This window comes from Benincasa hispida, chromosome 2, assembly GCF_009727055.1.
Source record: "Benincasa hispida cultivar B227 chromosome 2, ASM972705v1, whole genome shotgun sequence".
Classification (NCBI taxonomy): Eukaryota; Viridiplantae; Streptophyta; class Magnoliopsida; order Cucurbitales; family Cucurbitaceae; genus Benincasa; species Benincasa hispida.
The window spans coordinates 220,284-241,952 of NC_052350.1; the positions used below are offsets into that span (position 1 = coordinate 220,284).

The 21,669-nt window shown below is 34.7% G+C and overlaps 2 protein-coding genes across 4 annotated transcripts; one reads left to right on the plus strand and one right to left on the minus strand.

Moving 5' to 3' along the window:
- The first annotated feature begins 225 nt into the window (after window positions 1-225).
- Window positions 226-2,069, plus strand: LOC120071518 (oleosin G-like). Its single transcript, XM_039023841.1, has one exon. The coding sequence runs from the start codon at window positions 309-311 to the stop codon at window positions 759-761; it is 453 nt and encodes a 150-aa protein (XP_038879769.1). The 5' UTR covers window positions 226-308; the 3' UTR covers window positions 762-2,069.
- A 9,893-nt stretch (window positions 2,070-11,962) lies between these two features.
- LOC120071255 (translation initiation factor eIF-2B subunit delta-like) lies at window positions 11,963-17,112 on the minus strand. Of its 3 annotated transcripts, none has more exons than XM_039023413.1 (7): window positions 16,242-17,112; window positions 15,221-15,358; window positions 14,491-14,813; window positions 13,228-13,972; window positions 13,040-13,136; window positions 12,908-12,962; window positions 11,963-12,480 (listed from the first exon to the last, which is right to left on the minus strand). In XM_039023413.1, the coding sequence occupies exons 1-7, from the start codon at window positions 16,762-16,764 to the stop codon at window positions 12,418-12,420; spliced, it is 1,944 nt and encodes a 647-aa protein (XP_038879341.1). In that variant the 5' UTR covers window positions 16,765-17,112; the 3' UTR covers window positions 11,963-12,417. The 3 variants fall into 3 exon arrangements, with proteins under 3 accessions (XP_038879341.1, XP_038879340.1, XP_038879342.1); XM_039023412.1 differs by having other exon boundaries at window positions 14,491-14,831; window positions 16,242-17,109; XM_039023414.1 differs by lacking the exons at window positions 14,491-14,813; window positions 15,221-15,358; window positions 16,242-17,112 and adding an exon at window positions 14,140-14,430.
- Between the last annotated feature and the right edge of the window lie 4,557 nt (window positions 17,113-21,669).

Below are 21,669 nucleotides of genomic sequence, written 5' to 3' on the forward strand. Positions count from 1 at the left end.
ACTTAGAATCATATGATAATAATCTAAATTAATGTATAATGATCTAAATTTTCATTATAGATCATTGTACACGATATTTTTAACTCCAAAATTCTATAAAAAAAAATTACAATTAAAAAAAGAAAGAAAGAAAGAAAAGTGTAAAGAAAGGGTCAGCCATGGGCACCCATATGTAGGGCATGAAAATCTAGAGTCCCACCACGTGTATTTCTTGCATGTCTTCTTCATACCCCATCTGTCCTCATAACCCTCACTCCCAATCCTTTTTCTTTTACCTTTAACTCACAAACTCCCAACTTCTCTCCGCCATGGCCGACAACCGCCCTCCCACCGTTGCCGCCCTCTTCCGCCGTTTCCAAGAACACGCCCCTAACTCCCCTCAACTCATCGGCTTCCTCACTCTCTTCATCTCCGCCTCCATCCTCATCTTCCTCACCGGCCTCACCCTCACCGCCGCCGTCCTCGCCCTCATTTTCCTCACCCCCTTCATCCTCCTCACTTCCCCCATCTGGCTTCCCGTCGCCTTCTTCCTCTTCCTCGCCACCGCCGGGGTCTTGTCCCTCGGTGGCCTCGCACTTGCTGCCGCTGCAGGTTTCTCCTGGGCTTATAGGTACTTCAAGGGCATGCACCCGCCCGGATCCGACCGGCTCGAGTACGCGAGTCGGCGAATCTACGACACGGCAAGCCATGTGAAGGATTATGCTAGAGAATATGGAGGGTATTTGCAAAGTAAGGTGAAAGATGCAGCTCCTGGAGCTTAATTTTAATTAATTAATTAATTATAATTTCAGTTGCGGCTAAATTTTTGGTTTTTTTTCCTTCCCTACCAGCTGAGGGCTGAGTTGTCTGAACCGGGTTTTGTTTGGTTTTTATATGTTAGTGTGTTATGGTTTTATATGATAATTAAGCGGAGGAGGATGAGGAGGAGAAGATTTTTGTATGTTATATATGCATGCGAATAATACTGCATGGCGGATTATTTTTTCCTTTTTTTTTCTTTTTTTTCTTTTTTGCCTTCTAAATAAATTAAGATTTTAAGCAAATTAAATGGCCCCTTTTTTTCTTTAATTTTTAGTGTGTGTGTGTGTGTGTGTATATAGAAGAATATATATAGGTTTTTTTTATTGAAATCTACCTTTGAAAATTGTTGTTGAACATTTTGATTATATTTTGGCATTATTGTGTTTATTAGGTATTTAAGAGTTTTTTTAAATGATAATTATATACTAAGTAGTACTTCTTTGGACTATTAACTAGTGATTGATTTATTAACTAGTGATTCCTTATTTTTTATGTTTCGTTCTACAAGACTAGGGAGTTAGGGAGAGGGAGGGCACTACATTGCACCTTGAGTTTTTAGGTCACAACTTCTGGGCTTCGATGTTCTCAACTCACTCTGTCCCAAACGACATAAGTGATTTTCAAAGACACCAAAATCACTTCCTAATTTTTGGGGGAAAAAATCAATTCTATTTGGTGGTTTTTTCCCCTTCCAAAAAGAACAATAGAGAATATTTCTCTGTGGACGGCTTCTTCGAAACCATAGATAAGTTTAATGAGTTGACGCTTTACAAATTAGGAAAAAATAGAACCTCTCTTTATGTTGGTAAAATCCAGCTAGTGATGGGAGGCTGCAATGATTGAATGGGTCCTAAGACATTCTCTTCGGTTGATCTACCACTACAAGAATATAGTATTTTTCCAAAGTCCGGAATATAGCTGAAAACACGTCGGAAGAGATCTCTCAACAAATATTATCTCGTCGGGAGAATAGTCGAGAAATAGGTGTCGGGAGTCGATACTTCCAACATGGAACGCTTATTCATTGAGAGTTTGAATAAACTCCTGACGAGGTATATATATGATGTCGAAAGTTAGTATTTCTAGACAAAGACAACGACACTTCTCTGATGATTATGAATCATTTTTTTTATTGCATTTTATTGACTATTTTATTTTAACATCTTGGATGTTTTTTGTGTTCTATTTTAGCATTTGTATCGTATTTTTATACTATTGTCGTTAACTTGTATAGAAAAAGAAAACGCATCTTCAACATATCAGTATTCTAATTTTTTTTTAATTGGCGTATCATCGTATCCTATCGTATCCGTATCTCATATTTGTATCTGTGTCTGTGTTTCATAGCATAGAAGAGAGAAGTGTACGAGATAATAGTCTTTATTGAAAGAAATCGGAATCACAATTTTCATGAGCAGCGGAATAAGACTATTCCAAATTACAATCATGAATCAATAATACATTTACAGTCGACTTGAACACAAACGGTTATGCAAATATACATGAACATCAAATGTACAAAGGGAAAAATTGTACTAACAACGACAGAAGCGTCTCCACGCTCCGATCTGCACGGCTGCTAGAACAACAGCACCATCGAACGCCCGATCTACATGACTACAACTCCGCACGGACACTTTGCGCTCGTCCTCAACGATCTCCTCGGTCACGATCTCCTCTACAACATGAACTCCTCCGCAACACCACGAACGGATTTCAGAAAACTTCGACAGTGTCGAGTTGAGTCTGACACTACCAACAAGGCAACCTTGGTATTCTTGGTGTGAGAATCCAGAGGGTGGGCTCTGTTCGGACTTGGTGTGAGGCAAACGAACGGAGGAAAGACAGATCGTGTACACGACTAGGCAAGTGGGAGAAGTCGGAGACCTATCGTGTAGGTTGATGTCCAATCGTTTAGATAAAGTTATGCGATCGTCTAGCAAAAGCTATGCGATCGTTTAGCTCGGTCGGATTTCTAACACGATCTTTACCTTGGGCAAGCGATGGTCTAGCAAAGCTATGCGATCGTTTAGTAAACACTGCACGATCGTTTAGCTTGCCCAGCCGTCATTTAGTAAATATGTATTTACTTGATGACTTACGTGAGTTTCTTTTCGCCGGAGAGAAAACTCAAAAACTTTTCAAACTTTTGGGAAAAACATCTCTTTTCAAAATAGGAAATCGATTTCCTTTTAAACTCACGGTTACCATGATCAATAACCACCCACTACATTTGATTATTTAAAAAAAATATATTAATTATCTAATAATTAATATGATTATAAATATAAATAATAACCAACTTATCATACTATATTTATAACCTATAGTTTTACTATTTCATCTCATGAAACATATAAACCATAGTTCTTTTTCTATTCCATGGTACTTAATGTAAATCTCATTTACATCAATCCTCCACTAGATGTATCTCATACATCATACCGATTATATCATATATAATCAAAATACCTCTTGTCAATTTGAACATTTCAAATCCACACCAAGAATTGATCCTTCAACATGAATCCAAGCTACCAGGGACCTCATGAACCTGTAGATCCGAAGCTCCAACGGTACGTGAATAACTTACTAAACTCTTTAGTCACGGGATCCACCATCCATTAACTGCCAGACACTCCATAAAGACCGGAACAACTGAACTCTTCTCACTACAGATATATTATGTGTCCATCTTAACCAATCAGCAGTGCGACAACCCTTCATAGATCGCTCGTAAGTACAGTTGGGCCAATAACCGTTATGCCCCTATAGTTACATCTGTCTCCTTAAGTACCACTGATCCCTCTAATGAACATAAATCATAGTCCTACTATGACTAAGTCTTCTATTCCAAAGAGAAGTTGTGGCCACTATGTTCAAACCCCGGAATCAGCCCTTAAGGGAGCAATCTCACTACTTATCCCTTATTCGAGAAAGGAGTGAATTCAATATTGTGAATTGAGTTCCCAGCTCCCAGATCAGACAAGTCCTCAAAAAGGTAGACATGTTGAGTTGACAATCTAGTCACTCTCACCTATACTAATAAAAAAACCACCCTCAAAGGCAGGAGTTCACAAAACACTCAGGATTGAGGTCGTGTCACCTATGGTCATTTAGGTGAGATGCAAGTCTCTAGTATCAACAGCGTTATATACAAAGTCTAGTCATCTCGTGGTCCAGGTCTTATACAAATTCTTTGTATAGGACACCCCCACTTCACGTCTCCACACGAATGGTCAGGATCAACCATATGTAGTAGTTTACAACACTTGGAAACCTCTACAAAGCGGGTCATATCCATAGTGTCATCAGGATTAGGTATCCCACCTTAATCCTTATACTATAGACCGATTTAGGTTATCACTTAAGGCATGATCCACTTATATATCACATATACATGCTTAAGTTCACATAAGATATCCAAGGAGCTTTGTTTATTAGATATGAGTAAATGTCAGAACTAAATAACATTTATTTTATTCATTGAACAATGTGTATCTTTACAAAACAACGAGATTCCGGGAGAATTAGGACACTAATCCCAACAGTTTACATATTTAGATTACTAGTTCACAAAAATACATCTTGAGGAATATATTGTGATGACCATGTTATGAGGGAAACTCCAAAAAATTGCTCTTCCAAAATATTAAATTTACCTACAATTTAATTAATTTGAGACATTAAGATTAAGTGTATGAATAACTCTCATCAAACATTAAAACTCAACAAAATAGTACCCAAAAAAAAATTTATATAGTTTAAACTTATACCCATTTGGAGGTGTCTACACCCTAGAAATTGATTAACGTTAGATAACCTAACTTTCATAAATTGAACCAATAAAAACACAAGAACACAAGAACTACAAGCAAAAATATCACAAAAACACAAGAACTACAAATAAAGCCTTAGGAACCAAACTCGGTTAATCTTTAAACTTCATGAATTCGACCCTCCACTAATTTAAACTTGAGGAACAAAACATCCAAGCTTAGTAAGTCACGTACTCTTACAACTCATAAACATAAACAATACTTAGGTAATTATCTAAAACAAAGCTAGCTATACGATTTTAAGCCACCAAATCTCTCCCCCAACAAAAACACAAGAGGCATACAAACAAACACAACGACCATAACTGCAAGACAGTGACCAACAATTCATTATTGACTAATTGCACCTAATTCAATGATCTAATTCAATGAATGCTAACTACATTGTCATTATAATTGCAGGATAGCAACATATTGATTAATATCATCATGTTCACTATAATTAGAATATCCATTAGCCATATCTAATTCGATGGTCCTTTTCTATGCAATTGTACTATTTGTTCAATCATTTTTTTTTCATTTCTTCTATCTATCTTGCATGGTCCTTTCAATTTTTTTTTTTTTTTTTACTCTTCCATTTGTTTTTTTATGCATTTCCATTCTTTTTTTAGACTCTCTAAGCTCTTTTATCTTTGATGGAGATTGTTTAACATTAGCTCCTAGTTCTCTCACTTCTGCCTCAAGCATTTCTATGGTAGATGAACTTGATGAGTTGTTACCTATCCTTGATTTAAGTTTAGGGCCTCAATCAAGACCTTTTACATGATTGGATCGTCTACCCAAACTGTCTCATAAATTTTGTCCCTTGTTAGTGTAACAACTCGAGTTCAGGTGGGTACATGGAAACCAATATCACATCCGAATAGAGAGATCCTGAGGACATGAAAGTATGGATAAGAAAAGCTTAAAAGAAATTAAAGTTACTATCTATACCGGTATGCATTTTCTTTTTTGGTGGCTTGATCACAGGAACTCTAAAATTAAGCATGCTTAGCTTTATGAGGATAGTCTTCAGTCTTTGAAGCATAAAAAGATAACATGTCAGGTTGCAGGGGATGCAAGGGAATACCTGAGCAAATAAGATGTTGAATCCGAATTCTGAATCATGATCTGGATCCTGGGCCTAAGGCATTATAGATGGTATCAGAGTAGAATTTCTCCTAGTAAGATGTGGCTGAGGGACGAACTAAGCAGAAGTTGGTGGGCATGTAATGAACCCAGTTTATAAAGGATACATGAATGAATCGATATCACATCCGAATGAGAGGGATTCTGAGGACATGGAAGTATGGATAAGAAAGCCAACAAGGTATATCTTCCTTTTTGGTGGCTCAATCATAGGAACTCCAAAGTTAAGCATATTTAGTTTGGAACAATCTTATGTTGAATGGCCTCCTGGGAATTTTCCTAGGATGCATGTGAGTGAGGACAAAACATGCTGAAAAGATCAGTGTTGGTTTGTGGGGATAGTCTTCAGTCTTTGAAGCACAAGAGGATAACGTGTCAGGTTGCAGGAGATATAGATGAATGTCGGAAAAAATAAGGTCTCGAATCCAGATTTCGAATCCTGATCCGGATCTTGGGCCTGGGGCGTTACAGTTAGTGGTTAGGACCCTTATGTACATATAATTAAATGGTATAAATACAAGTTACTAAAACTTTTTTTTCTAAGAAAAATGAAAAAACAAAGATTACATATGCATCCTCGGCAACTTGATTCACAAACTTCCTATCTTTAGAGTGTGTTTCTTTGAATAGGTCAATACGCCCCAAAGGTCGGTCTTGTTTTTCTTGTAACTCAGATTGAATGCATAAAAATGTCTTCAACCTGCCTACATGATCAAATGGTAAAGCCTCTCGGTTCTTTTTATTGGTCTCTGGAATTTCCTATATTAAAAAGGATATTCATAAAGACATTCCATAATAGTAAATATGTCAATGATACCAAAAAAAAAAAAAAAAAGAAAAAGGAAAAAGAAAAAATAGTAACCTGAAATGCTTCGCTCTAAAATCGATCACATAAAAAATGCCAATCTTTCATTGTATTCTTAAGCCGGCTAGGCGGGTTGGTAGGTGTTTGTTTAGAATTGCCATAAATCTTGTAGTGTCTATGTAGATCTCCTCTGTATTCTTTGAATGAGTTTTGTATTTGATGTTCGATAGAGCTATTGAGCAATTGATTTGACAGATCAAGCACAAAATGGTTCTATAAAAGAATAGAGGTAAATTTAGCAATTTTTTGTAAAATAATCCCAATGAAAAAACTAATAGACTTACCAACAATCTACTCTTAGCCACTCCCACCACTTTGGTTTCATATGGTAAGTGAACAACAACAAGGTGTACCATTATATCGAAGAAGCTTGGTGGAAATATTTTCTCCAACTTACAAAAGTATGGCTATGATGTTCGCTTGTAATCAGATGTGTTGTTTTTACACATATATCACGAAAAAGTGTACACGATTCAACAATAGGACTGGCCACATTCTTCGGTAAGTATGTTTGAATAGTAACGGGGAGAAGTCTATAAAGGAAAACATGGTAGTCGTGGGTTTTCTCAACTCTGCTATTTTTCCATCTTTATCATTCACACATCGTGATATATTAGACACGAATCTATCGGAAAATTTCACTGACTTAAAAAACTTACAAAACCCAATTCGTTCACTATTAGTTATGTATACGTTGCATGCAACTTTCCAAATCTGTTATCAACATATTTCAGGTGTAAGTCCTTTTGTATTTTCAAATCTTGTAGGTTTAATGGAGAGTTTGTTGTATCCTTTGTTTTTTTCTCAATATTTAACAATGTGTCTACCAAGTTGTCGCAAATAATTTTTTCAATGTGCATGACATCCCATTTTTTCTGTAACAAGAGTTTGGACCAATATGGAAGTTGGAAAAAAATAGTTTTCTTAGTCCAATCTATACTTCTTTTTCTTTTCTTTCTTTTCTTATCTTGTTTTGATGGATGTTTGTTAAGCACAGGAAAGTTCAACATATTTACCTGTTGTAAGATCTTTTCTTCATTCATTACAATTGGAGGAGGTCTATGTTCAACCTTTCTATCATGTTACCTACTTCTACGCCAACTGTGATTCTCTAGAATATAACATTGATGTCCCATGAACGATATTTTTTCTCCTATCCTAAATAATGGTGTATCTTCTTTGCAAATGAGACATGCTTAATAATTTTTTGTACTCCATCTAGATAAGTTGCCATACACAAGGAAGTCATTAATAGTCCATAATAAGGTCACTTGTAGTTGAAAAACTCAGTAATAACCCAATCATAAGTTCGCACACTAATATTTCACTAATAATCATAAGTTACACTTCTCAGTGCGTTTAGCCACAATACCCTCTTTCTAAGACGCATACGATAAGTGTTTCATGCAAAAGTCGTATCTTTATTTCTAAAAGCATTTCTTTTCTTGTTTAATGAGATCTAAAATCTCTTGCTTTTTCAAACAGTAATTAATTCTATTTAGAGCAATTTCTGGACTTGATCAAAATAGTTTATGAAGCATGCATCAAATAAGGTGAATGCAGGTTTATGCTTTACTTAATACATATTAGTTTCATTTTTTTCTCAACCCATTATGAAATTTGTTGGTCATGCTCGATGATAAGAAGATGGATAGATAAAAATATATATGATGACATTCATATTGATAATAGAAGTTTTTCAACTTTATACAACAATACAAATAATAATGAGAATGTGAAACAAAGAGATAAGGATAGAGAGCTAGTCGTAGGTTGCAATCTCTTGCGCCCTCCGACTCCTTGGATGACTACTTCACGGTAGTTGTGAGGATGGTGATGTCATTCTTCCTCTTCTACGAGTAGAAATCTTGAGCACTCACTTAAGATTTCTCAAAGGGAAAGCCTAGAGAAAGTGTTTATGAATGAAGAATGGAGATTTTTGCAAAGCTTGGCCAATTTCTCGATTAAGTCTCTTGTGTGCATGTGCAAAAATTTTATGGGCTATTTATGTCTAAAAGGAAGTATTTTGCATCTCTCACTAATGATTATGCTGACACCATGCATTAAATTCCATGTCCTATCGTGCCGCCTGCCTCGCGTCAAAAGTCCATTGGCTTTGTCGCGAACCTTTCACTTCAGCTACCAACTTGATCTTTTTTATTTGACTTCCATCGCTCATGCTGTTGCATTTAATATCATGTCTCGTCTTATCGCATAGGCTATGTGACTCCAAGTTGGGCGTCGGGATATTTCTATGCATTCATGCGGAAACCTACTTCGTTGCCTTGTTTTAAGTAGCTCTCTCCATTCAAATAGCGCAATTTTATAACTCTTAAATTCCATAAGGATTATGAATTTCACATGCTTGTAATCTCATAATGTAATAGGTTGTATGATTTCCTTGTCAAGCTAACATATTTTCTATGATTTTTCTTAATCGTTTTAGATAAAAAGAGGTTAAATAACTTGTATTTCTATAAGTTATCATTTGTCTTCTTCATACATTTCTCAGGTGGAAAATTATAAGGGATTATCACCACAGGCCACATACTATACGAAGTATTTATATTCCCAAACGAATTAAACTCATAATGAAGCTAATCCTAAATGAACATTTTGAGGGTCTAAAACGAAATGAGGAAATTCACAATCAAAATGTTTCCATCCTTCTGTATCAGCTAGACTTCGTTACACATCCTCCATTTGAACTCATTTCTTTTTATGTCATCTCATGTCAGAAGCACATTCTTTTGATGCAAACAATCATTTTAACCCCGGTATCAACGGGAAATGACGTAAAATCTTATGTGGGATTATTTTACCTTTTCCATCGTCAACTTTATGTTGAGACTCGCTACAAACTGGTCATTGTTGCCAATATGCAAATTCTTTCCAATACAATATACAGTCGTGTTTGCAAACATGAATGGACTCATAACCTAGTCCTAAGTCACGCAATTTTCGCTTGGCTTCATAAAAGAAAGTAGGTATAACAACGTCAGTTGGAAATGCTACTTTAACAATTCTAGCAACATGTCAAACGATTTGTTACTTCAACCGTTGAGAACTTTGATATGCATCAACTTCACCAAAAAATTCAAAGAAGAAAATTGTGAACAACCAGGGTAAAGTTTATTACATGCTTCAGTCATTAAACCATAAAATAGGTTTGTGGTATCTCTTTCGTGACCATTAGAGGGAATTTCATTCTCGATCTCCTTTTCATTTGCATGTTCTTTCTAATTGGAAAATGTAATCGTTTATAAGATTTAACATTTCATTTTTTTCAACAATATTACACTCTACACTATTTGCTTCAACATTGTGTATTGAATGAGTTGTATGGCTCTCCATCATATACTCATTCAAAGTATGAGAGAGATATTCTACATGTTAATAGATGTTGCTCCACACTATCAAATGTTTCCCACATTGAATTCATACAATTCTTGCATGGACATCTTGTTCGTCCAGAGTCATTAACATGAAACTTTGCCACATCTAAAAATTGGGATACTCCTCTATTATTCGACCAATAATTTACTTCTAAGTTTGATCATTCTTTATTTATCCTAAAAAATAAATCTTTTCTGATCAACATGTTATCTAAAACAAATCATAACCTGTATTATTTTGACAATGAGTTGTGGTTAATTGTTTAAAAAAGTCATTGACATTTGAATAACGAACCAATTCTTTTTATAATTTGTTTTGAGTTTTTTTAGAAATCATTGACACTTGGCTTAAAAGTATAAACTTAGGTAATTAAATAAACTCAAGTTACCGTTAAGATTTATTAAAGGTTTATGGATGCTTATAGAAGTAAGAAAAGCACTTGAAAAATTATATTGATTTGAATATAAAAATATATACAAATATACTATGAATTTATTAGAGGCTTATGGATGTTTATAAGAAAGGCACTTATAAAAATATACCATGAATTCATCCATCCATTTCTCTCTAAACAAAACAAACCAACCCTACACAATCACTCAAAATCGAAGCCAAATATTTGGACCCCTAATTTGCTTATTGATTGACATATATGTAAGGAATTTCATTAAATTTCAAGGAAAAGTTCATTTTTTTACCTTAAATTCATCAAGTTCAATCAATTTTAATGCTAAATTGTAATTAAATTTCATTTCATTGCGCCTCAAATTTAGATAAGTGATACAATCTTAAGCTTAAACTCTTCAAAGTATTTCTATTTTATGTTGGCGTAAGATTCATTTGCATCAATTTTTTAAAAGTTTTCATGAATCACACTCATAGATTTTCACTTTCTAAATCAAAGTAGACTTGTCATTTTCTAAATCCAAGAATTAGAGTAGAACAAATAGATTAAAAAGATACAAAAAACCAAAAATAAAAAACACCTAACCTAAATCATACGAAAAATTAAAATGAGGAGAAACTTACATCTAGACGGTCAGATTTGGCTGAAACAGAGAGGCAAGGATGGCAAGGAGACAACATTGGCTGGAGATAGAGAGAAAATGCCATAAATTGATGAAGAGGGGCACAACTGGACAGAGAAAAACGACCGAAGATCGATGAAGAAGAAGCACAGCTGGATGGAGAGGAATGCACGTGGTAAACCCTTTCGGATTGTAGATCTAGAAGGGGAGAGGAGTAAATCTATCTCGACACTTAATGAACACATCAACAATTCAAACCCATCTCCTGACATGTAGGAAAGATGTGTCGGGAGTTTTTACAAACTCCCAATGGACCCTATACGACATTAGGAGTTAATACTTACTCCTGACGTCTACAATACAACATCGAATGAGAGGCTTTCTCCCGACTATTCATCTCCTGACAGGTGATTGTAGCGTCGGAATAGTCTCTTTTCCTTGTAGTGTAATAATAGAGCAAAATTAAGAACTGAAATAAGAAAACAACTCAGGCTATGGGGAGAGTAAACAAAATCTAGAGTATAAAATCATTATCAAAACAAAAATTTCTCCAATCTCGATGTTGTTTGAATTGACTAGAGAAAAAAAATATATATTTAAAAACTAGTTACACTTAAAATATACTTCAAAAACCACTTGTTGTCATTCTCAAACACTTAAATTTTTTTGAAATAACTTATTTTCAAAATTATACACTCCAAAACTTTTCACACCTCCTCAGTTAAAAATGTCTATCTAAACATGTAATATACGTCTATACATATAACAACTTTTGAATGGAACATAAAAATATAAATGGATGTTGTAGTAAACATAGAAATAATTTTAAATTAACAATCAAGCATTTCTTACTTTTCACCTAGATTAGTCTTAGGATTAGCATTTATATGATACTCGGAATCATCAATTCAATTTCTTTCAAGTTCCATAAGTAATATAAAACCATACATGCAAAGTGTCAACACAAATGAAACCATGGTTTCTTTTTCTTTTAAATTTCCTATTACCACTATAGTCTAATAAAGGGAATCTCAATCATTGTTTCAAATAAATGCTACAAATTTCATGATTTATTTTGTATGTTCCTTTCCTTACCATCGACTTTCGAACCTAACAAAAACACCTGGAGAACTGTAAGGAGAGGCATCAATCGCATTCTTCACTAACCGTTACCGTTAATCTACCGAAATCAAAATTTGGAACAAGCACGGGAGAATGGAAGGTTGTATCAAGGTGCAGATCAGTTAAAAAAAACACTCCTTGCAGCATGCTTTGGCTACTTCTTGTACGATCACATGCAACAAGCATCTGTCATTCATCCTAAGTTTCCTTACACGAAGGGTCCTTCTCAACCTCCTTATATCCATAGGTGCTCTCTCCGATACTCTCGCACGATCACCGGCACGCTTGTAGGTGGAATCTACAGTTCAAAACAATAAGAAACAATTTCACTCCGGGTTGCAAAACCCAAAACTCTTACCATTTCAACTCTGACTGACCACTGATGCATAGAGACTAGGGAGAGGTGGTAAAAGAGGATTAAGAAGGGCAGAGAGAAGCTGGAATCAACACAGGGAGAAGTTAACAAAGAAATCTGAAATAAGAAACCAATAAGTAGATAAAATAGGACCTAAAAACCTTTTGAAAACTACTATTTTTGGTTTTATAATTTTTTCTCAAAATTCTTGGGACAGTTTTTAAGAAAAGCAGTTAGTGATGGGAAATAGATAAACAAAGAACTGAGCCCAAAAATTTAACCCCATGAGTACAAGAAGTAGGAATAATGGTATATGTTTGAACAGGTGCCTGAGATAGAGACAGAGGAATATCGATTGAACTAGACTTACCATGCCATAATCTGTGACAATCATTGAGATGTAATCTGAAGGTGTAGCGTCATACCTGAAACAGTACAAAACAAAGTTAGAATACATCACTTTGAGGTACAATGGGCAATAATACGTCACTCGTCGATTTACATTAAATTTAGAAGTTGCAGTTGTTCTTTAGCAGTCAAATTATCTAGATAATTAATATCCTTCCTTTCGGGGACCTTTGAGATAGCATCTGGATCACCTGTACGAAATTTGAAAATGCTCAGACAATTGTCCCTCTTCCTTCTTTTGGAAGGAAATATAAGATAACATAATACTACAATAGTATATACCTAATTCGTTGAAACATATCGAGTCAAGCTGTACCCTTTCATGAAATTTATAGGCTTCGCAGCAGATTAAGACCGGAACACGGAATGCATTAGCAACCATGGCAACAGCTGCAGTTCCCACTCTTGAATATACAGTTCCATTAGATAATACTGCAGCAGCCCCCAGAAAAACTCGGGTTACTTCATGCATCACGTAAGAAATGGCATTTATATGAGTGTATGTACAATTTAGGCCCCTCGCTATGAGCCTACGAAGCAATGCTTGCCCTTCTTGTTTTGGACGGGAATCCACCACCACAACACGAAATTCTTTTCCAAGCTCATGAGCATATAATACGAGCATCTCTACAGCAGATGATGATCCATATGTGAGTAATACATCTCCATCCCTGATTTTAGTAGCAGCATGTCTAACTATGACTTCATCTGCAATTATGATCTTTTCATTGATAAAGCGATTGATATCTGAGCAAAGTGTAGCTTTTACTTCAGATTCTGGAAGATTCAATGGTAATTTGGCAATGCGGTTTTTCAAAAACCTAATTGCATTTCCCATGCTAACAGATAGTGGCCTGCACTCGTTGAAGAATGACACGTAACTACCAATTTTTGCAGTTAAATCTCTACCCAGAGACTTCTGTGGCGGAGTTGAGTAGTCTTGGATGGCCTGTTGAAATGCATGAAGCATAGCAATACAACGAGCATTGCCTCCACATATATCTCCGGCCATATATTGTAAACCAACCTGATAAAGTATAAATGGGCAACTAAATTAGATAAACAGTAGCAGCAAATTTATGATATGTATTATAAATTAACCATAAGCATATGAGACATTAATTAATTATTTCACCAAAAAAGAAAAATTGAAAAAAAGTGTTTAATTACAAAGAAGTCATACATGAAAATTACCATGTTGCGAGTGCATGGTGGCCCATAAATAAAACTATGGCCATTGACCATCAATGTGGATCAGAAAACATAAAAGTCCTAATCAAACAGGGCTAAGCTATGAGTTTTTCATTTGAATTGGGAAGACTAAGAATCTTGTTGAGGTTTTTCATTCTGGTGGACTCTTCCTATTTGTATTCTTCTTCAAGTCTGGACAAATCATCCAATTAATCCAAGTTCTTCTGTACTAAACAGATTCCGTACTTGTCCTAATTTCCAGTCAAGAGTAAATTACAAACCACTTAGCACTCCCCAAATAAAAATATATATATAAAAAATAAAGGTTTAAAAATTTATTAAAAAAAAAACCACCTTGTAAATGGCAGGATGAATGGGATCAAGTTGGAAAAACTTTGACACGAGATCAGGAAACTGAGTTCCCTGCTCATATTGTGGCAAATGGCGAAATAATTCAACCCTATTTCTAGCTTCAGTTTGGTTGAAAACTGCTCGCTTTTTAGCCTTTTCTACCCTGCTTTTATCATCAAACTGCATTCGTGGAGGGGGAGCATCTTTCTTCCTTTCTTTATCAAATGTGCGATCACCTCCTCTTTTTTCAGTAGGTGCAACCGAAGGTGTGGCAGTGCTATCTTTCATAGCCGCAGGCTGCTTCATAGCTTTACCAGGAGCAGTACCTGACTTATTCGCCTCACCTTTTATTAAACCAGTAAACCATTTATCAAAATAAATAAACATATGAACTAGTTACTATATAAGCTCTTGGAAAATTTTCTATAACATAAATATCCAAAGAAAGAGGAAAAGGATAATTATTAGCACTAACAACCAAAAAGTTCGACCAGTCGAAAATTTCATGAAATTGGCTAATCCAAGCACTAGAAATTTTAAGTGCACAAGGCAAGGAGTTACCAATATCTACAAATACTTAAACTTATATCTGCACTAAATTGAACCCACTAAACCCTCTACATTTCCTAGCTTCAAAAGGGTGCTTCCTTACAAGCCAGATTTGCATTTCTGAAGAATTAGCACTACAATATAGCTCCAGGTACAATTAAAATGATTGAAATGGAAATTGAACCTTTTGCAGAGACTTTTGCAGCTCGTTGTGCCTCCTGCAGAGCTCGTCTTTCAGCCTTTGTTGTTTTTGCCTTCAGGGGTTTAGAATTTGGTGGTGGTTGTTGATTCTGTACCTCCGTGGATGGCCCTCCATTCTTTTCTGCAAGACCAGCAGAAATTAGAAATCAATAATCCCAGTGACAGATCCATGAGAAAGTACGGAAGCATGTTCACGACCATGTTGAATTTCATTCTTTTTTATCCCTTTGTAATCCTTGACTCAAAAAAATCTTTTGGGCCGTCATTATCTATGGAGTTCAAAATTGGGTACTATAGCCACGCAATGCAAGTATGTCAGAATCAGAAAGAAATGACAAATTCCAACCCAAAGTGGAATACATACTACTGATATTTTGCTAGTTTTATCTAGAAAACAAGAATAATCCAATGTTCTCCTAAAAGGCAAAAGGAGATCAAAAACACACTCCAGTTGGCAAGGATAGCAGCCAGGAACAATTGCAGAAATGTTTAGAAAGAGAACTAATTGAAGAAGAAAAAAACCATACCCAGTCCAACAAACACTAAAGTCCCTCCCCTCCCATCACAATCCTAGTTTCTTTCAATCCATAAACACCAAAAAAAAAAATCGCTCTAACACCGCTGAACCATGAAGTTCTGACCTTCAATCTGAAGAGATGGGTATCAAAAATTGTCTAAGGAAATTAGGAGAGCTTGTAGGCCACGCCAATAAAGACTGGATGTATCCAAACAAAAGAAGACATCGAGTGGATTCAGTAAAGTGCAGGAAATGAAAACACGGCCACAAGCCCCATCTTCCAATTGATATGAAAAATAAATGTGCAGCAAAAAAGTGTAATAATGATATGCATAAAGTCAATACTGCACTAAAATGCTGTCACTCAGAAAAGAATAGTACAACCCCAAAATTAGCACACACTGAACAAATAAAACCACCCCGCATCAAAGAAAAAAGGGGAAAGAGTAAAGATTAAACTCCAACCAACAAAGCAATGCAACATTACCTGCAACTCCAGCAGGCTTATTAGGTTCAAACGTCTGAAGAGGCACCGCCGGCGAGTTCTCCAACGACTTAGCCGCCATGTGGATTCCAACGCCGGGAAAGCTCGAGGCAATCTTCCCAGAACCGCTCCGGCGATACCAAACGGAGTTGGAAGAATCCTCTGACATCTCCAGCTCTTCATCCTCAATTCTACTGGAAGGGGAAGCCATAGGGGACGTCGCAAGCAGCGTCTCGGAAGGGTTATAACTGCCAACGGGGATCTGATCGGCGGAATTCCTCCAATTAGCGGGAGCCGGAACAGGAAGAACAGCAGAACGAGAGGCAAGGTTATCGGAGAGATGACGGGGAGGGGGAATCATGACGGGAGACAATGAATTGGTGGGAGGAGAGAGGGATTGTTGAGAAGGGAGACAATTGGGGGGACCGGAGAGGGTGCGGTCGGGGGAATTAGGAGCGTCGAGGGTGAAGAATCCGACCTGACGAACTTTGGGGTTGACGATGCGGGAGCCTCGGCGAGCATCCATGAAGAGTTAGCGATGGATCCGCGAATAATTTGGCATGGGAAATACCAGAATCCACACACAGCGATTGAAAGAACGAAAGAAAGAGAAGAAGTGGGTTCACTGTAGAAAAAAGTGAGATTGGTTGCTTTGCTTATCTTGTGTAGCGTCCGCCATAGGCAACTGAATCGAAACTCGGAAGAACACGAACAAAGAAGAAGAAGATGCGTTTAGAACAAATCCCTTTGGCTTCTGAATCTCTCGCGTCTGCTCTGCTTTTAGTTTTCACCACACGAATGCAATTAATTTATTTATTGCACACCCAATTCACAAGTTGTTCGTCTCAAGCCCTAAATCTCGTCACCTTTATTTCAACCCATTTTTAAAATGTTAAATGATAGAAAAATTATCGAAGTCTTCATTCGACGAAAATATGAATAAAATATATCTATGGTTTATATATTATATTAACAAATAAATATTTTGTGATTTTTAAAGTAGGTTAACCTGTCTATTGTTATATTATATTTATATTAGCGTCTTTTTTTTTTTATAATTCGAAGATTTTTTTAGGATAAAATATACTTTTAGTTGTATGCTACCTATTTGATCTTTAAAATTTCAAAAATGACATTTTTTAATCCTTGTGAAAATATTTTATGATATAATGAAAAATATCAATTCATCCTTTATAACGATGTTTGAATCTATTAATGTAAAAATATCTCTATGAAAATTTAACATTATGACAACTCTCATTTTTAAACATTTTAATTTTTACCTTAGCGCAAAATTCAAGGTTCGATAAGTATTTGTTTTTTTTTGTATATATAGTGAATAAAGAGATAATTCTTCTTGAATAATTATCAGATTAAGTATAACTAAATTGACATAAAATAAGTCTTCAATTGAGGTTTAATTTTAAAAAATATGGACCTTTAATCTCACATCTTTTCTTTGTTGATAGCCTTTATTTTGTAAGACAAATACGAGGGAAAGGATTCTCCTTGATAGGTTTGTGATTTCTTTTAGTCGAAATACTTCAACATTATCCCAAACATTTGGTCTAGAGTATTTTTAGTATTAACTCAGTGCTATGTTATTAGAGATATTTGGGTCTCCCTTCATTTGTGCCTTGTAATCGAAGAGCAACACTAAGTTATATAAAAGACAGAATATGAAAATTATTACGATGTTGGAGGTGATTCGTGTGAAAGCTATTATTCAAGCCATTCCTTTCTATGTTATGAATTGTTTTAGGCTCCCAGGGTCTGATTTCTAAAATTCATAAAACTCATAGCCAGGTTCTATTGGAATAGTGACTCTAACAATCGTCATTTTGTTGCTCCCCCATTCATGGGAGGGTTAAGAGGATCAACTACAAGAGGGTCCACTTGAATCTGTTGACAAATGCGACTTCTACAAGACTTTTTTGTGTGCTCAACTTTTTTTTGCTCCTGACGTTCCCATCTTTGTTCTTGTCTTCTTGGATGATAGGTCCCTTTCTATTTTAGGATCGGGTTTAAAAAGGCAGTACCTTCTTCTCATTCACCAACTACTCCTTGCAAAACAACTAAGGATTAAGAGTTAGATTTTTAATGAAATATAGTCAATGTGGTCGCATTGATCAACATAGTCATTAATAAGATAAAAAATTGCTAGTCTCCGACAATGACCCCAAAAACTTGATCGACCAACTGTGTATGAGTGATAAAAATATAGATAGATTGAGATCCAAGAAAAAACATACACTATCGATGAAGTAATAATCCTGGAGTATTCTAAATATTGAATCTCACAGAATTGGTCGACTTTTAAATTGATTATGACTATGGACCAATGAAACTGAAGTAACCAATGGGCAGTTTAACAAATAATGATAAATAAACAAGATGTTATTCCTTAAGTGATACGGTTGCATACTATCAGAATAGTGAGTTACACATGAACAGAAAACTACTCCTATTTGGTCTTGTGTCAAGTTTCTTTAGTAGGTCTAAGCAGGATTAGCTGGATTTTAGATTAATTTAAGTTCAGTTTCTTTATCCTATGGTACTCTTATTTCTAAGGCAACATGACATTCCTATCTCTAGGCTTTTAGTCCCAAATCTCTTTGTGACATCCGTTTACACCCTAACCTTCTTAGTATTAGGACTCCACTAGATCGCTAAATTAAAATGGCCAACCGATCTTATCTGTAAGTTCAACAAAGATAATGCGTAAAACAAGGTGACATGAAGTGTAACATTGCTTAAGCCATAACAATCCTAGGGCATCCACATTGTTGAATCCCTATGAGGATTTAACTCATGACTAATGATAAAATAATAAACTTTAATGAATTAGAAATCATTTTAATTTTCATACAACTCTAAGATACCTTGAGGCAAACCCTCAATTTTCCTAGTCTTTCCCTAGGTTGATTATCCTTTTTCAAGAATGAATCTTCTCTAACCTCACGCTTTCACAGGATGAGATGACCTAGGGTGGTCACACCTCAAAGAAATTTTCATTCTTGAGGTTGCTGGCTTGAGAAGCTGAGGAGTCGTCCAAGGGCACTACCTAAAATGGCAAAAATAATGGGAAAATCGTGATGAATTCATGGATGGAGAGTTGTCCCTTGAAATAATGAGCTTCCCTTTCTTTTATAAGCTTCAAATTGGTTAAGGAGGGTCGAGATTCAAACTCTGAGAGTTCACCAGATGATTTCAAGGTAGAACAACTGCTTGGAACGAGAAAACTGCAAAATCCATTAATTGGGTCGAATTTAAGCTCAATGATGCGGCCGCATTGAACAAAATTCTTCAAATTGATCAAAATCTCTTGCCAAAGTTCACAAAACTCCTTAAAATCAGTAAATATCATCTTTTAAGCCAACCAAGTTCCTCATGAGCTCATTTTATCCATTTAAGACTAAATTTAGGGAAAAAACACATGCAAGAGTTCATTTTTCTTAAGTAAAAGTGTGAAAATAAAGGCCTAAAACATACATTTCATGGCATGTATCAAGCATACACAATAACATGATCCCATTTAGATTTAGAAGCTTTACTATTTGAACATAAGCTATAAAATATTTAACATTTATCCCAATCAATTATCAAATATTTGGGATGCAAACTTCCTAGCATTATCAAAACAAAAATTTTAATTTCAAAACCATGAAATTGGACTCTCAACTGTTTGAGCAACTAACCTTATAGATATAAGGTTTTAAAATGATAGTACACACATATGTGACCATTAATTGGATGCATAAAAAAAATTATAAAATATTTAAATAGTTCACTTGATGAATTAATAAGTCCAGATATACAACCACGAATTCGTTCAAAAAATAGGAGAAGTTCAATTTCAATTTAGTGAGAGTTTGATGATTAGTCTATTGAGGACAAACCACCATAACAATTTATTAGATGGAAGAATCTTCTAATTTTTCAATGGATGTCAATATATATTTCTAATAATTATGTTCGCGGTTGACCCAAAATGATTCATCATGTCAAATAAAAATATATTTGGATTAATGACCTTCAGATTCATTATTATATATATATTTCAACTACACGAACATATGTGTAACACAATTTAGAAGGAAAAGCAGACATTTTTCTCCGTGCATTTCTATGGGTATTCATGGGTTGGGATGAAACATTTTTTTTAGACTCAGCCCAATTGTTCGACTTGTAAATTTATTGAACACAAATAACCCTTATTAAATAATGAACCCAAACCAACCATGAAACATTTATGTTGGGATGGATTAATCGGGTCATTAAATGTTTGTTTTAAAAATAAGTAATATATTAATATGTAAAAATTATATTTAACTATTTTTATATAATGAATTAAATTAATAGCTCATTTTCAATTTATATTATAAAAATTTTCTTCCAAAGTGCTAAAAATGATTTTTAAGAATTGTTTGAGAATAAATTAACCGACACAATCATGAAATAAAATAAAAATTGTAAAAGTAGGTGTATCATAAGTAAAAACAACATACTTTTTTAAATTAGTTATAAGTTCGAGTTAGTTTGAGTTATTTTCAGTTATTTTAGGTATACCCATGACCCATACAATTTTGGAATAATTAGGTATATAATAGTAATATCATTTGGAAAAATAGCAAAAGACAGAGTACTTTTCAATTATAGCAAAACATAGATATCACGTGAGTCTAACTTTTTGAAATCCTAAAATGCCCTTATCGTCTGCCGTGTAATTAATTCGATTGTATTAGTGATATTGTAATTAATTGTTCAACTATATATCCCAACAGATTTTCAATTCCAACTAACATCATTATTTCAAGGGAATAATTTTCCATAAATCTCTCAATTTAGATGTTGTTTTGAATTTTTGTATCAAATTTAATAGTTAGTTTGAATATTTGAATTTTCTACTACAACTAATTTTCAAATATTGGTTTGAAATTTAAAATATCATATTATCTTATTTTTAAATTGTTTCCATGATTATCTTATTTTGGATTTTCAAATCTTATATTATATTAGTTTATATTTATGGTATATGTTCTCTTAAATGATTCAATCATATGTTTTTAAAAAAATTTATATGATTATCTTTATTGTAAATTTGTTTTAAACGTGGAATAAAAAAAAATATCTCATTTTTATTAATTAGTTTTTTTTTAAAAAAAAAATTGAATCATATTACTTTTTGTTTTAAAGATTCTGTTGGGAAGAATAACAAAACTAAAATTTCATCAAATTTATAACAAATACACTCTCACATTTGTTCCCATTTTTGTTTAACTCGCTCATCTGGATTTTCATTGCAACTAATTCTGCCTTTTGCAAATTTTTAGCATGAATCTTGATTTTATCCTAAATTATCTCCGTACCTTTTCAAAATTTTAAAATTGAATGTATTTTTTTCAGTTATCATATTTGATCTTATTCTCAA